This window comes from Schistocerca americana, chromosome 11 (genome assembly GCF_021461395.2).
Source record: "Schistocerca americana isolate TAMUIC-IGC-003095 chromosome 11, iqSchAmer2.1, whole genome shotgun sequence".
In the NCBI taxonomy this organism is placed as follows: Eukaryota; Metazoa; Arthropoda; class Insecta; order Orthoptera; family Acrididae; genus Schistocerca; species Schistocerca americana.
In genome coordinates this window covers 31,018,442-31,036,991 of record NC_060129.1, presented here as the reverse complement: position 1 = coordinate 31,036,991, position 18,550 = coordinate 31,018,442, and the positions used below count along the sequence as shown (strand labels likewise).

At 40.0% G+C, this 18,550-nt stretch overlaps 1 protein-coding gene across 1 annotated transcript in view; it reads right to left on the bottom strand.

The window, feature by feature from the left end:
* The window catches only part of LOC124553991 (zinc finger protein 99-like), an 82,853-nt gene that overhangs the window by 21,374 nt on the left and 42,929 nt on the right, over positions 1 to 18,550 (bottom strand). Inside the window, exon 3 of the mRNA XM_047128015.1 lies at positions 5,781 to 5,818. Coding sequence (XP_046983971.1) covers positions 5,781 to 5,818 — 38 coding nt within the window. The remainder of the gene's footprint in view (positions 1 to 5,780; positions 5,819 to 18,550) is intronic.

Genomic DNA, 18,550 nt, shown 5'->3' with positions numbered 1-18,550 from the left:
TTCTCATCAAAGCTCAACAGCTGGGTGAACACTCACAATCCTATGTAATATTAACAGCAAAGCTCAAACCATGCAGTAGTGGGACATGAGTGCTAGGAAACGTATCAACAAAGTTGGAGGTGGTATTCTCGAGAATCTGCCATCAGAAGTTTGTATCTCTGGATACAATTTCTGTAGAGCTGGAACAAAATTGAAATAGCATCTAGCTTATGATAAGGGCTTTAAGGTTCTGGACAATGTATGCAAAGAGGACAATACTGCCTACACTACAAATAAATCTCATCATATTGCAGACCAAATGCTCACTCATTGATAAGGCTGTGCAGGTATGCCATTGATAAGGCAGTGTTTGCTCAAACTTAAATTGGATACCGGACTAACCTTCAAGCAATACTGAATGCAGCTCACTGCATACTAAAGAAGAAAAACCTATGGGATGTTTAAAAAATTGGTATATATGAAGATAGTAACTGTTCGAGAGAACAGATACTGTAGATGACTGTGCAGCTTTTCCCTGGAATAAATGATAACTAACTGAAACCCTCAGCTGCTGACAGGTGTTGTTGATATACCTCGATGTGGACAGCTGAAAATGCGTGCCCCGACCGGGACTCGAACGCGAGATCTCCTGCTTATATGGCAGACGCTCTATCCATCTGAGCCACCGAGGACACAGATGAATAGCGCGACTGCAGGAACTTACCACTTGCACGCTTGCCGTGAGACTCACATTCCCAACTGTCCACAATTCTACATATGTAATGTACCTTGTAGACATTTCCAGTGAAAAGCTGCACGGTCATCTACAGTATTGGTTCTTTCGAGAACAGTTACTGTCTTCATATATATAGTTAAAGGCTACCCAGCCATTGACCTCCGTCTGTGCGAATGCGCACAGATTGCCCAAACTCTTACGGGAATCGCCAAAGTGTGCGCGAGTAATGAGTGAATGAGCAAATGTCTATAAAATACAGCCGCTGGTTTCATTAGCTGGGAGAGTTGAAATCATATTTCGAGCAGTACAGAGTGCCCGAAAATGCGAAAATTAATTACAAACAGCAAAAGGCATAATATGACCATGGAGGCCATCGCTATCGTTAAAGGCCTATCTTTACAAAACAGGAAATGGCTTGGGCTGTACATTTAAAAAAAGGCCCACAGCAATGGTACTGGAAAGAAGGATTAAAAACATAAGAGCTGCTTAAACTCGCCAGAAAATTTAAAATAACGAGATTTCACAGCGTTTTTATGTAGGATACACTGCCTGAGACAATGTGGAAATACAAGAAACGTGGAACTGTCAATTTGGATGTTGTTTGGGATATGGAGCTCTTTGTGATTTAGGGCCACCTGAAGAATTGTGTTGTCACTTCACCAATAGGAACCAGCTCCTGTACAATGTTCGACTCTACCATGACATCAGTTGATACCTCTGAGGATATTTCTGCATGATACTTTTCCTGAAAATTGCATAAAAACAAGAAGTATGCAAGTCTCCACATCATCTGAATCTACGATGTAACGACGTTCACTCTAATCCTAATTGATCTAAATTGAAAGCAAACTACTTTCCTCCAACATATGAGCATGGGGTAGTGATGTGCTGCATTGGCTGGTCTGGAAACACACAAAAGCATGGCTAACGCCACTGAATTAATAATAAATTGCATCTAGGGAATGGGGAAGTTGTAGCAATACCTCCTGGCTCTTGCGACACTGACAATTCATATGCATACTTGAAACGTTTTCTTAAAGGATTTGAGGTACATGCAAACATTAATATGTTGAAATCAGAGATAAAAGAAAAACACATTGAGGACCTTAGTCACAAATATTCAATAGGATGGCTACTAGGTTTCTCGAAAGGTCAAGTGATGGTGCATAATACTGATAAAATTTTTTAGTTATCAACCGGTGGTCATATCACCTGTCAGTACAATTCGTGTAGAGTGTAATAATATTGCAACGAATTTTCTAACTTGACAACAGATTAGTCCATACTATTTATGCATTTTTTCCTACAGTGTGTCCTGCTTATACGAGTGAAGAAAATGAAGTCCACAATGAACATGGGCTTCTACATGAAGCCAAGGTGGCAAAAGGTTCACAACCATCAGGAATGTGGCAAGTATAGTGAAGTTACACTGCTGAAGCAGAAGCCAAAAGTGAACTCCGGGAGGTAACAAAGAAGTATAGCGTGCTCCATACTGGCAGACAAGGGAGTCATTGAATAAGAGGGAATAGGACAAGTGGCCAGGTGTGAAACGGCATGCCTATCCAATGAGGACATCATGCCAGTATGACAAGCAGTTCAGCGTCTTCTGCATAGACTCTCAACCGGGCTTGTAAAAAGCCGCCAGTAGCGAAACATATTCCATGATAGTGGAGTGTGTTAAGACTGCACATGATGGACAGAGGTGCTGAGGAATGAACTAAACACCCACAGTCTAGTTATGAATGGGCATGGGATAAAAAAATGCAGGAGGGTGGTCTGATCCTCTACCCTGGAAGTACTACTTAGGAGATGTAGGACACTGAGGGACTGGGTACTATGTACAGCCAGGTAAGAATACATGGGATGACCAAGAAAGTTTCCTATCAGACATGAGCGACAGGAATTTTCTAGTTACAGCGAGTGGAAGAACAAAAGGTGCAAGATTTAAAGAGGGTGTAAGGCACTCATTCCGCCTCCAAATATTCATATAAAAGATTTTGGCAGTGGAAAAATGAAAGCCACTGCCCATGCTTCACGAGAAAAGACGATAGGAACGACGCTGAAGACGCCGCTCAAGGAGACAAGTTGATGTAGAACTGCAACAGATTGTAAAATCATTGACGAAAAGGGAGCTGAGATGCCTGGTGGGAGAGTGCACAATATGGTTAATTGGGATAGCAAAGATAATGATACTCTGTACGAGTATTCAGGCTTCTCCTTTTCCTGGATAAATGTGTGACACAGCCAAACCATATAAACCTCGAGAAAACTTTGTCTTTCAGAACTTCCTGTAGTAAATGGGGCAAATACCTCTGAAGCCCCACATGTATAGAATACAGATAATACCAGCCCTCTAGCTGATGCATCAGGATGATGGTTCAAAATGTGAAGAGCACATTTATGCAAGCAAATCACATTGCTGCATGCCTCAGTCCACCAGGGACCAGGACATGCTACAGTAAACTTGAAGTGCATGGTATTGAACATACTGCAGCAGCAAGGATAACGTTCAGAAGACACTTTACCTGGTCATCACATCTGTGTAAAGGTCATGAGGGAGGAGTAAAGCCTCCAGTCGGCATTGGAAAGCTGCCAATTGGATTTGCACTTAGGTGGGATAGGAGTCGGTGAATGGATAGCACATAGAATGTTATCACTTGAGTATGTGTCGGAGGGAATGGGCCATTCAAGACGATGGATGAGCTGGACAGTGCAGAACGAGAGGTCCAAATGGTAATAAATGTGCATGGAATCTGAAAGGAACGTGGGTGCTCCAATGGTAAGAGAGGTGATTCAGAAGGTCAGTTAATATGGAAGCTCTTGGACAGGTTCTCCATGAGCCCCACAGCAGATGGTGGGCATTAAAGTCGCCATGCAGCAAAAAGGAGTAAGGGAGCTGAACAATGAGCTAGAGCAAGTCCAACTTGGTAACAGCAAATGATGGTGGGGTGTTGATGTTACAAAGAGGAAAGGTGAAATGAGGAAGGAAAATGCAGACTGCAACAGCTATCAGTGCAATGTTTAATGAGATGGATCACCAGCATGGTCTCCCTGCGAGGTGGAATGGTGTCCTTGGAGGAAAGGTTATAGAGGACCTGAAGGAATTTTTTTTTCCTTGGAAACAGAAAACATGCGGACACTGAAATTCCAAGGGCAGCCGTAATTCCTCCTTGTTGGATCTAATGCCAGGAATGTTTCATTGGAGAAGAGTTATAATGGGGATTGGGGATGAGGGAACAAATGAAGGTTAGTCACCCTGATGGCTGCTGGGTGCCAGCCTTCAAAACTTCACTGCTACAGAGGGCAGAGGCTGGAGAATACTGTTCCATGAGATCTACGAACATACTGGCATTCTCCCTTGGTCAGCCAGTGAATTCCATGGCAGAAAATCGGTAGGCAGTGGGCACCAGCAAAATGGAGGTCAGCTGGGTGAGGGTGTATGTGCCAAAAGCACTGAAGGGGATCTCCAAGTCAGGAAAGGAGAAAACCGCTTGTTTTTTTGTTTCATTTCTTAGAGCTTTCTAGTTGGAAGATGAAGACCATGTTTTTGGCTGTAGAAAGTCTTTGCACAAGTATTGCTTTTGATCTTTCAGCCTGACAGTTGTGCAGCAGGTGATTTCGCCACCAGGGCAAAGATCTGATGGCTTGTTGCGCAGCTGTAGGAGGAGTTGGGATGCTACTGTGGCCTGAGTGATTTCACTACTGCAATACTGAACTTGAGGTTGCAAGTCTCGGTGGGCATAGTCTCTATTATGCATGGCATAGAAAAAACGGTACTGTAAATGCCAGATGGTAAAATGCACGGATTTAGACTAGCTAACAACTTCAAGTAACAGGGTGGGGTTTCATGTCTTTGACTCGGATCTCCTGGATGGGAACAGGATAAATCTTGAGGAGTGATGCTGTAAGCAGTTGTTGGGCTTGAAAATCGCAATACATCTTCAGAAGCGAAGTTGCATTACATAAATGAGAAAAGAATTTCACAGGGCCTGCAACTGCAACAACACCTTTCGGAATAATGCACGCATAAAATGTAGCAAAGGACTGACCACCTCTGGTACGTGATACCATGAGGAACTTACGTGCAGCTGAGAGGGACTTCAAATCTTTAGCCTCATTCTGTTTATGTTTAGTAGACACACTGAGATGGTGATATTGAGTCACTGAAAAAAAAAATCCCCCATTATTGCCAACATCTCCAATGGCATGTTCCCTCCACCCTAAGTGACTGTTCACACCTCAGGCCACACCTCCCGAACTCCAGGCAGAGGGACCAATAGGCATTTGGGAAGGTAACAGCTTAGGCAGTCACCCCTCTCTGTGCCTGGCCTGTATCAGAGGGTATGTGCAAACCGTACCTGTTGACCTGGAGCTGGGAATTGCGCACTACCTTGTGAATTATGCAATACCTTGTCACCTGTAATGTGTGTAATGAATGGGCAAGCCTTCAGGAACACACTGGGATGAAGGAGAAACAAAGAGAATGAGGACTCAAAGGTTAAGTTGTGAAGACTTAACCTTTGAGTCCTCATTCTCTTTGTTTCTGAAACTGGCACCAGCTAATTATGTTTCTTCTTGATGGTGGCCCATAAACTGTCACCACTACAAGCTTGTGTGTTTCCTGAGCACCACTGTGGCACAGAATTGAAAGAGCTGTTCAACACTATATTCATTAACCTAGAAGGCTGGGAATCAGCTCAAATTTTTGGGTATATAGCCACTCACTCTTTCTTCTTCTATGACAGTATGACATTAGCTTGTGCCCATCAAGATGAATCTGTTGAATTTCATGTGATGTTCTGCATTAAGCACAATACAGCTGCTGATATACCACCTGAACTTTTATTTTCCTGTACGTATATTAGACATTTGCACTATTTCTCTACCAACAGTCACATAATGGTTGTTGCAGAGAATAGCATAAGTGACCATACTATCTTGTAATGATGTTGCTTATTGGTAATACTGAATAATTACAGTAGTGCATTTTATATCTGAAGTACTTTCACAAGTAATAATAATTTTTATTTCTCACAACGTTCTGCAGTGAATTATGAAAACTTACCTTGCACTGTCAGATGGGTATCTTGTTGAGGTTTCCACCTGAAATATTTGAAGAAATTACCAGTGATTTACAACAGATAAGGCAGTAAACAGATTTCTATTAATGCCCACCAACATGTGATTGGTCCACAAAATGCTGTAAGTGAGGCTTCAAAATATCATTAAAGAGGACATGATAAACTGTTGCAGGTAATGATAGTAAGAATTCACTCTCCATTTTCTCACTTTGTTTTCAGTACTGTAAATAACTACACAAGCCGATAATTCAGCTGTGGACATACTTCTTATTAGACACTTCACAAAGAAAAGTGACAACAAGCATCTTTAATCTGTCATGCTTTTACACCTTGTGTACGATTTTCATTCACTTTTGTTTATTATGAAAACTGCCACTCACTGACAATGAATCGACCATCATAAGTGAAACATTTAGGTCTCTGTCCTCTGGGCAGCTCATACCAACTTGTAGAGGTGAGGAGTGACTTCTAAACCCAACAGCAAGTTACAAAAATGTCTCTGAGCACTATGGGACTTAACTTCTGAGGTCATCAGTCCCCTAGAACTCAGAACTAGTTAAACCTAACTAACCTAAAGACATCACACACATCCACACCCGAGGCAGGATTCAAACCTGCATGTTCTAAAGATTGGGAGGTAGCAGTGTAGTACTTCTGGAGACTATGGCATATGGCAACCACAAACAAATGTGCACAGTCAATGGCAAGAACAGGAAATAACAGTAATCAAAAAGCCAAGGTCCAGTCATCCTTGCAGAAGGGCAAGGAGGGTGGACAGAATGATTTGTAAGCAATCAGCTGCTGCTCCAAGAGAAGCTTCTCAACAAAACAGAGATCATCTGAAGCAACATAAGGGACTGAGCTGACATGTCTGGTCACTTAGTAACAGGTGATTTACATGATAAATGACATAAACCCACTCATAAATTCAAAAAATTAGGACTGGATAGAGTTCCCAAGGAAACCCCGAACTTGGAGTGCCAAAGACAAGTCTAAGGTTTTATGGAGTGACAAAAGTTAATTTAACATATTTATTTTCTGATGGTGTCCAGTATACAGGGTGAGTCACTAACTATTGCCACCAAGAATAATTCTGAAATTATGGTAGGAGTTGAGAAGTTTGTGGGACAAAAGTTGCAGGATAGAATGGGGGCCATAATATGACTTTGGTTTTATGTTGCTTCAGAGTTATAAAGGTCAACTTTCTTTTTTTAAATGTGTTGCTATGGTGTGATATATATTTTCTGATAGCGGCTACGGAGACAAATTCAATTGTGTGTAACAGTAAGGTCTTTGAAGGTCAACAAAGCGTTATAAAGGTGGCATGAACGTCCACTTACAGGTGTTCAAAGTGATGGTCATTGGTATGAATGTAGTGCTGCAATGATCTTATCATGGACTGAGTGGTATTCCATATCACATTGACACTTGTCAAAGAACATGCTCCAACAATTCTCTCTCATATACGAGGGCAGTTCAATAAGTAATGCAACACATTTTTTTTCTGAAACAGGGGTTGTTTTATTCAGCATTGAAATACACCAGGTTATTCCCCAATCTTTTAGCTACACAACACTATTTTTCAACGTAATCTCCATTCAATGCTACGGCCTTACGTCACCTTGAAATGAGGGCCTGTATGCCTGCACGGTACCATTCCACTGGTCGATGTCGGAGCCAACGTCGTACTGCATCAATAACTACTTCATCATCCGCGTAGTGCCTCCCATGAATTGCTCCTTCATTGGGCCAAACATATGGAAATCCGACGGTGCGAGATCGGGGCTGTAGGGTGCCTGTAACATGATGAACAAGCAATTCCGCACAGATGGTTCTCCTTTGGTCTTTATGGTGTTCGGTTAGACAAGGAGGGACCCAGCGGGAACAAACCTTTGAATATCCCAACTGGTGAACAATTGTGACAGCACTACCAACAGAGATGTCAAGTTGAGCACTGAGTTGTTTGATGGTGATCCGTCGATCATCTCGAACGAGTGTGTTCGCACGCTCCGTCATTGCAGGAGTCACAGTTGTGCACGGCCGGCCCGCAAGCGGGAGATCAGACAGTCTTGCTTGACCTTGCGGCAATGATGACACATGCTTTGCCCAACGACTCACCGTGCTTTTGTCCACTGCCAGATCACTGTAGACATTCTGCAAGCGCCTATGAATATCTGAGATGCCCTGGTTTTCCGCCACAAGAAACTCGATCGCTGCTATTGTTTGCAACGCACATCCGTTACAGACGCAATTTTAACAGCTCCGTACAGCGCTGCCACCTGTCTGAAGTCAATGAAACTAAATGAGACGAAGCGGGAATGTTTGAAAATATTCCACATGAAATTTCCGGTTTTTTCAACCAAAATTGGCCGAGAAAAAAATGTGTTGCATTACTTATTGAACTGCCCTCGTATTTTCAGGCGTAGCTAGAATGTCTTTATGAACAATCTCCTTCGCAAATACCTAGGGATCAATGTTGGGGCCACTCCTGTTCCTTATTTATATAAATGATGTGCCCTGTAGTATTATGGTTAGTTGAAATATTTATGTTTGCTGATGACACTAGCTTTGTAGTAAAGGATGTTGTGTGCAACATTGGCTCAGTTGCAAATAGTGCAGTACATGACCTCAGTTCATTGCCTGTAGAAAATAAACTAATGCTAAATCACAATAAGACTCAGTTTTTATGGTTTCTAACATACAATTCAACAAAACTTGACGTTTTGATTTCACAGAATGGGCCTATGATTAGTGAAACTGAACAGTTCAAATTTCTAGGTGTTCAGATAGATAGTAAGCTGTATTGCAAAGCCAACATTCAGGATCTTGTTCAAAGAGTTAATACTGCCATTTTTACTATTCGAACGGTAACAGAAATGAGTGATCGTTCGACTTTGGTTATTTTCATTCACTTATGTTGTATGGTATTATATTCTGGGGTAACTGTTCCCATTCTAAAAGGTTATTTTTGGCTCAGAAACGGGCGGTTCGGGTAACAAGTGGTGTGAGTCAAGCGCCTTTTGTCCACTTCTGTTCACGAGTCTGGGTATTTTGACATTGGCCTCTCAATATACAGGGTGGTCCATTGATAGTGACCGGACCAAATATCTCACGAAATAAGCGTTCAACGAAAAAACTACACAGAACGAAATTCGTCTAGCTTTAAGGGGGAAACAGATGGCGCTATGGTTGGGCCGCTACATGGCGCTGCGTTTTTTAAAAATAGGAACCCCATTTTTATTACGTATTCGTGTAGTACGTAAAGAAATATGAATGTTTTAGTTGGACCATTTATTTCACTTTGTGACAGATGGCGCTGCAATAGTCACAAACGTGTAAATACGTGGTATCACGTATAATTCCGCCAGTGCGGACGGTATTTGTTTCGTGATACATCACCCGTGTTAAAATGGACCGTTTACCAATTGCGGAAAAGGTCGATATTGTGTTGATGTATGGCTATTGTGATCAAAATGCCCAAGGGGCGTGTGCTATGTACGCTGCTCCGTATCCTGGACGACATCATCCAAATGTCCGGACCGTTCGTCGGATAGTTACGTTATTTAAGGAAACAGGAAGTGTTCAGCCACATGTGAAACGGCAACCATGACCTGCAACAAATGATGATGCCCACGTAGGTGTTTTAGCTGTTGTCACGGCTAATCTGCACAGCAGTAGCAGACAAATTGCCCGAGAATCGGGAATCTCGAAAACGTCGGTGTTGAGAATGCTACATCAACATCGATTGCACCCTACCATATTTCTATGGACCAGGAATTGCATGGCGATGACTTTGAACGTCAGTTACTGTTCTGCCACTGGGCAGAAGAGAAATTACAGGACGATGACAGATTTTTTGCACGCGTTCTATTTAGCGACGAAGCATCATTCACCAACAGCAGTAACATAAACCGGAATAATATGCACTATTGGGTAACGGTAAATCCACGATGGCTGCTCCAAGTGGAACATCAGCGACCTTGCCGGGTTAATGTATGGTGCGGCACTATGGGAGGAAGGATAATTGGCCCCCATTTTATCGATGGTGCAATGTATGCTGATTTCCTACGTTATGTTCTACCGATGTTACACAAAATGTTTCACTGCATGAAGAATGGCAATGTACTTCCAACATTATGGATGTCCGGCTCATAGCTCGCGTGCAGTTGAAGCGGTATTGAATAGCGTATTTCGTGACGGGTGGATTGGTTGTCGAAACCATACCAAGGCCCGCACGTTCACCGGATTCGACGTCCCCAGATTTCTTTCTGTGGGGAAAGTTGGATATTTGCTATCGTGATTCACCGACAACGCCTGACAACATGCGTCAGCGCACTGTTGATGCATGTGCAAACATTACGGAAGGCGAACTACTCGCTGTTGAGAAGAATGTCTTTACACGTATTGCCAAATGCATTGAGGTTGATGGACATCATTTTGAGCATTTATTAATGTGGTATTTACAGGTAATCACACTGAAATAGCATGCATTCTCAGAAATGGTAAGTTCACAAAATGTTCAAACGGTCGAGTGTTCTGTATTTTAATTTTAAAAAACCTACTATTACCAATGTTCGTCTATAATTGTGAGCCATATTTCTATCACAGCGCCATCTATCACAAAGCGAAAAAAATGGTCCAACTAAAACATTCATTCATATTTCTTTACGTACCTACACGAATATGTTATAAAAAATGGGGGTTCATATTTTGAAAAACGCAGTTGATATCCGTTTGATCTACCACAGTGCCGTCTATCGGGCCAACAATAGCGCCATCTGGTTTCCCCTCCAAGCTAGACTAGTTTCATTCTTTGTAGTTTTTTCGTTTGAAGCCTATTTCGTGAAATATTTGGCCCGTCCACGATCAATGGACCACCCTGTATATATTCCTTATTGTCGTTTCTTGTTACCAATATTAGTTAATTCCCAAGAATAAGCAGCTTTCACTAGGTTAATACTCACCAGAAATAAAACCTGCATTTGGATTGGACTTTCTTAACCCTTGGGCCAATAGCTCTGCAGTATACTGCTGCATCTGTTTTCAATAAGGTACCACCCGAATTCAAAACTGTTTAGCAGTAATCCACGCGCTTTCAAATCGAAACTGGAGTTCTGGGTCACTCTTCGTATTGTCAAGGAGTTTCTTGAAAAATTAAGCTGATTCTTATAGCATTGGTGATAACGTTTACTTACACATATGGACCGACATTTTCAGGTTCATGAATATTTATTTTTATCTCTTATTACTTTTATGTTGTTATTTCATGTACTGACACGTTCCATGACCTTTGAGATTTGCTCCTCAATTTGGTCCTGTGGAACTTCACGTGTAAATAAAATAATAATAATAATAATTATTATAATAATCCCCATGGAGGCCCGGGAAAAGAATAGGCCTCCAGTATTTTCTGCCAGTCGTAAAAGGCGACGAAAAGAACAAACCACTAATAGGGCTAACCCCCCTTTTAGTGTGATTAGTTGGTTCAGGACAGAACTAAAGAAGCCTCGGACAAGCGCCGTCATGGTCGGGGACGACGCTTGAACCCTATGCCCGCCCACAATGGTAACGACGACACTGCTAGCCAACTGGAAAATAATTTAAATCCAAATAGAGGTGTTTTGCAGGATATGCTTCCTGCAACCACCCTAGAAGGAAAACAAAGACAGAGGATGAGATGGTCAGATGGAGTTAATCCACACCTCATGTTCTGTTATTATCAAGCAACAAACCTAGAAACCAACACAACTGGATACAGATCACAAGTATACACAACATTTATTACCAGATACCCAGAATTAAAATTTTTAACAGAACAACGACTACCTGATCAGATCCGTGTAATAATCAAAAATAACAGGATACCCCAGACAGAATTAGAAAACATCAAACAAGTACAACAAATACTGGAACAAAATAATGTGCAATCAGAAGAAGAAGAAAATACAGTAATGGACTCAAACATCCCAGAGCAAACAAACAAAGAACAACACGCATCAATTAAACAATCAGAGGAAAATGAAATCTTAAGACAGCCACCAGAACAAGCACAAATAGAACACGAAGTGACACAGATGTTAGATGTAGAAGAAAAATTTCAGCTATCATATATAGAATACAAAGACACAAATACAAACCTTAGACCATTCTTGCATAGACCACCAAATAACCCACAAGTCGAAACAACAATAAAAACTATCAACACAATCATACACAACAAAATAAATGAAAACAACTATGGAAGAGTTACAACTACTGGTTTATATAGGAGAACTCACTACACTTAATATACACACTAGGCAGAGATGAGAACCTACCAACACACAGAAGAAACCCACAAAACCAGCATGGCAACACAGGCTACAGATCAAAATAGAAAAACTGAGAAAAGACATCGGACAGCTAACACAATTTATAAGAAATGAAATCTCGGAAAAAAAAACAAAAAAGGTTAGGTAAAATCTCACAACAAGAAGCGATAGAGGAATTAGACGAAAAGAAGCAGAAATTACAAGTATTCGCCAAACGACTCAGAAGATACAAAAAAGTGAAAATAGAAGGAAACAAAACCAAACATTCAACACAAACCAAAAGAAATTTTACCAGACAATAGAAACACACATTAAAATAAACAATCCACCAAACATAACAGACATGGAACACTTCTGGAGCAACATATGGTCAAACCCGGTACAACATAACAGGCATGCACGGTGGATACAAGCAGAAAGAGACACATACAAGATGATACCACAAATGCCTAAAGTGATAATTTTGCAACATGAAGTCACCCAAGCAATTAATTCTACTCACAATTGGAAAGCCCCTGGAAATGATAAAATAGCAAATTTCTGGCTAAAGAAGTTCACCTCAACACATTCACATCTAATTAAATTATTTAACAGTTACATTGCAGACACATACACATTCCCTGATACACTTACACAAGGAATAACTTATCTGAAACCTAAAGATCAAGCCGACACAGCGAACCCAGCTAAATATCGCTCCATAACATGCCTACCAACAATATACAAAATATTAACTTCAGTCATTAAACAGAAATTAATGACACATACAACACAGAACAAAATTATAAATGAAGAACAAAAAGGCTGTTGCAAAGAAGCACGAGGATGTACAGAGCAACTGATAATAGATGCAGAGGTGACATATCAAGCTAAAACTAAACAAAGGTCGCTACACTACGCATACATTGATTACCAAAAAGCTTTTGGTAGTGTACCCCACTCATGGTTACTACAAATATTGGAAATATACAAAGTAGATCCTAAATTGATACAGTTCATAAACATAGTAATGAAAAATTGGAAAACCACACTTAATATCCAAACAAATTCAAATAATATCACATCACAGCCAATACAGATTAAGCGTGGAATATACCAAGGAGACTCATTAAGTCCTTTCTGGTTCTGCCTTGCTCTGAACCCACTATCCAACATGCTAAATAATACAAATTATGGATACAATATTACTGGAACATACCCACACAAAATCACACATTTGCTATACATGGATGATCTAAAACTACTGGCAGCAACAAATCAACAACTCAACCAATTACTAAAGATAACAGAAGGATTCAGCAATGATATAAATATGGCTTTTGGAAAAGACAAATGTAAGAAAAATAGCATAGTCAAGGGAAAACACACTAAACAAGAAGATTACATATTGGATAACCACAGCGACTGCATAGAAGCGATGGAAAAAATGGGTGCCTATAAATATCTAGGATACAGACAAAAAATAGGAATAGATAATACAATATTAAAGAAGAACTAAAAGAAAAATATAGACAAAGACTAACAAAAATACTGAAAACAGAATTGACAGCAAGAAACAAGACAAAAGCTATAAATACCTATGCCATACCAATATTGACCTACTCATTTGGAGTAGTGAAATGGAGTAACACAGACCTAGAAGCACTCAATACACTTACACGATCACAATGCCACAAATATAGAATACATCACATACATTCAGCAACAGAAAGATTCACATTAAGCAGAAAGGAAGGAGGAAGGGGATTTATCGACATAAAAAACCTACTTTATGGACAGGTAGACAATTTAAGAAAATTCTTTCTAGAACGAGCAGAAACTAGCAAAATACACAAGGCAATCACTCATATAAATACATCGGCTACACCACTGCAATTTCATAACCACTTCTACAACCCTTTAGATCACATAACATCAACAGATATGAAGAAAGTAAATTGGAAAAAGAAAACACTTCATGGCAAGCACCCATATCATCTAACACAGCCACACATCGATCAAGACGCATCCAACACATGGCTAAGAAAATGCAATATATACAGTGAGACAGAAGGATTCATGATTGCAATACAGGATCAAACAATAAACACCAGGTATTACAGCAAGCATATTATTAAAGATCCCAATACCACAACAGATAAATGCAGACTTTGTAAATAACAAATAGAAACAGTAGATCACATCACAAGTGAATGTAGAATACTAGCAAATACAGAATACCCCAGAAGACATGACAATGTCGCAAAAATAATACATCAACAGCTTGCCTTACAACATAAACTTTTAAAACAACACGTTCCTACATACAAGTATGCACCACAAAATGTACTGGAGAATGATGAATACAAATTATACTGGAACAGAACCATTATAACAGATAAAACAACGCCACATAACAAACCTGACATCATACTCGCCAATAAAATGAAGAAATTTACACAACTAATCGAAATATCCATACCCAATACAACAAATATACAAAAGAAAACAGGAGAAAAAATTGAAAAATACATCCAACTGGCTGAGGAAGTCAAGGACATGTGGCATCAGGATAAAGTTGACATCATACCAATTATACTATGAACTACAGGAGTCATACCACACAATATCCACCAGTACATCAATGCAATACTGCTACATCCAAACATATATATATACAACTACAGAAATCCGTAATTATTTATACATGTTCAATTACCCGAAAGTTCCTAAATGCAATATAACATATACCGTACAGTTAAAAGGAAGTGACGCTTGATCAAGGTCCGCGTCACTCCATTTTTAACTGGACTTAACGTCTGAGAAAGTGAAGGAAATAATAATAATAATAATAATAATAATAATAATAATAACAACAACAACAACAACAACAATCCACAGGTGTCAAGCGGTGACGACATCACCTCTGTGTCAAATCCAATGATTTGGGAATTGTCTCTGCAACTCATTTCTAACCATCAGCGAAAAATGTGCCAGACACCCATCATGTTAATACCACATTCTGTTCCTTGTTCCTACAGGTTTTTGTTCCAGTAACAGACCTACTGTTTCTTGCAGGAATGTGGTGTACTTTCTACTATTAAGACTGCCTTCTATGACATAGGGGCCTATAATTCTGTCCTCCAGAATCCCACACTACACCATCACTGACCTTGTGTGCACCTTGGAGCAATCAACATGGATTTTCAGTTGCACAGTAATGAATGTTATGCAATTTAACACTCCCATGGTTCATGAATGTAGTCTTGTCAGTAAATAAAATTAAATTAATAAATGTGTCATCCCTCTGAAGCTGAAGTTGAGCCACCAGCAGAATTTAATGCGATGCATACAATCCATACAAGTTAATTCTTGGTGGAGATTGATATGGTAAGGGTGGTATTTATGGTGATGCAGAACATGAACAACACTACTCTGGCTCATGCCAGATTCTCTTGTGATTTGATGCAAAGTAGCATAAGGACCTTTAACCACAGTGCAACAGTACCAGCTCTCACTGAATTTCATTGGCATTCTCCGTAAATGAGAAGCTTATCGACCTGTTCTTCAAAGGAATACATCATTCACATTCACTTGATTCAACGATAGTAGTCTTACTGTTCCTATTAGTGTTCTATTGCAAAACCATCAAATGGTGTTTACATGTCAATGGCACGTTAGATGGATACGCCCTATTTGGCGAATATTTACTATTTGCATAAGATATGAGAGAGAATTGTAAGAGCATGTGCTTCGGTAAGTGCTGATGTGATAAGGAATACCAGTCAATCCATGATAAGAAGATTGCAGCACTGCATTGATACCAATGATCATCACTTCGAACACCTTCTGTAAATGGACGTTCATGCCACCTTTTTGCTCTTCGTTGACATTCAAAGACCTTATTGTTGCACATCATTGGATTCATCTCGATAGCCGCTATCAGAAAGTAAGTACCAAACTATAGCATCCCACTAAAAAAACGAAGTTGACCTTGATATCTCTGATGTGACCCCATCTAGCAACTAAATACCAACGTCATATTATGGCCCCCGTTGTACCATGCAACATTTGTCCCACAAACTTTTCAGTTACTCTCATACTTTTGGAGTTATTCTAGGTGGCAATAGTTACTCACCCTGTATGCATAACAATAAAGCTAAAGGGAAAAAACGAGGATCACGTGTAGATCACTAGGCATGGTGGTTGAATTGTCATGTTGTGGGGATGTTTCCTGTACAGTCACATTTTAAAAAAGAATATGATTCCATGTAGGAGACACAACATGTCACATAATTGGCTATTTCAGCAGATCATGATTCGAAACACATCTCCACCTATTTTCTAAAAAATTCTTTTCAGGCCAAAAACAAACTTTTTAAGTGCCCAAGCCGGTGCCTGGATCTAAATTCAACTGAGCGCCTCTGATATGAGCTGAATTGATGTGTTCATGGTAGAAGCTACTTAAACAAGGTTCAATTTATTATCTTACTGGATCCATGGTCTGAACTCTTAATTAACCTGTTACAAAAGCTTGTGGATTCACTGCCAAATTGATGTGCAGCTGTAATCAAAGCCCATGGGTATGCAACAAATACTGATTTGTTCTTCAGATCTCAAAATAGTATTATTTTTACACACTTAGACCTACAAATTACTTTTGATTGAGAAGAATTACTTCTCTCTTGATGCAACATAACCTTGTTTGAACTATATTTAGACTTTTACTAAATAGATTACAATTTCATGTTTTTCAATTAACCAATGGCAGTTTTTTCCATTACACAGTTATGTCTATGTAGTTGTAATTAATGCTTTCTATAAAACATTTTTGGGTGCTACTGTAATAGGACTGTGTTTACACGCATGGTGAGATGACAGGAGCATATAGTAAACAACAGTGGCACTATACACAATCTGATGACCCTCTGGACAGCAGCAACAATCCATAGGTGCATTGTTTGATGTCAGCTCATCACATCAAATCAAACTCCTTTCAAAGAAAACAACTACCATATTTTACTGACTGTAAGGTGAATCTTAATTTTCAAGCAATTTTTAAGAAAATTTAATTTTTATCATTTTTTTATTATGTTGCAAAGTCAGCCTAAAAATTTCCTAGTTTATAAAACCAAAATGACCTTTAAAAATCACTGAAATTCATTATCAGACCTTTCCTCTTTCCTCAGCATCACTGTTCTCTTTATATATAAGATGGTCTTCACTACCATTAAGAGCATTATTTCTTGAAAGATTTAACAATGATATTTTCTCTCACCCAAGATGACAACTGCTTTATTGACTGACACACTTGTTTCTTTGTAGATTGCTTTAGAACTCCATTTGTCATGAACTCATGTTGGGCTTAATCCATCATGCATTTGGTCCATTCCCCTTCCATAGACTTTAAATACACTGAAGTGCTACAGAAAACTGGTATAAGCATGCATATTCAAAGACTGACATGTGTACCCCAGCAGAATATGACAATGGTCGGCAATGCTCATATAAGACTACATATGTCTGGCACAGCTGTTATATCAGTTACTATAGATCTAATCTAATCTCTAATCTACTGCTGCAACAATGGCAAGTAATTGAGATGTAACTGAGTCCGAATGTGATGTTATAGCCAGAGCATGAGTGATAGGACACAGCATTTCTGAGTGTAAAGATGGAATCTGTTAAAATATAAAATTTCTGAAATCGCTGTCACCAGAAAAAGATACTACATGAACGAAACTAAGAAAAAATGAAGACAATCATTCAGTGTGATGGGAGTGCAACCCTTGTGCAAATTGCTGCATGTTTCAATACTGGGCCATCAGAAAGTATCAGCATGCAAACCATTGAATAAAACATCACAGAAATGGGCTTTTGGAGCCAAAAGCCCACTCGTGCACCCTTGATGACTGCACGACACAAAGCATTACGCCTCACTTTGGCCTGTCAATAGTGTCTACTGTTGATGACTGGAAACATGTTGCCTGGTCACATGGGTATCATTCCAAATTTTATTGAGCAGATGGATGTGTACAGGTACGGAGACAGCCTCATGAATCTCCGGACCCTGCCTGTCAGCAGGGAACTGTTCGAGGTGGTGGAGGCTCTGTAATGGCGTGGGGCGAGTGCTGGAGTGATACAGAACATCTGATACATTTGGATATGACTGAGAGGTGACACATACGTTAGTATCCTGTCTGATCACCTGCATCCATTCACGTCCATTGTGCAATCTGACAGACTTGGACAATTCCAGCAGTAGAATGTGACACCCCACACCTCCAGAATTGCTACAGAGTGGCTCCAAGAACACACTACTGAGAAACACTTCTGCTGGCCACCAGATTCCCCTGGCATTAATATTACTGAGCATGACTGGGATGTCTCGCGACATTCTCCTCAGAAAAGATATCCAATCCCCCATGCTCTTTCTGATTTATGGTCAGCACTGCAAGATTCTT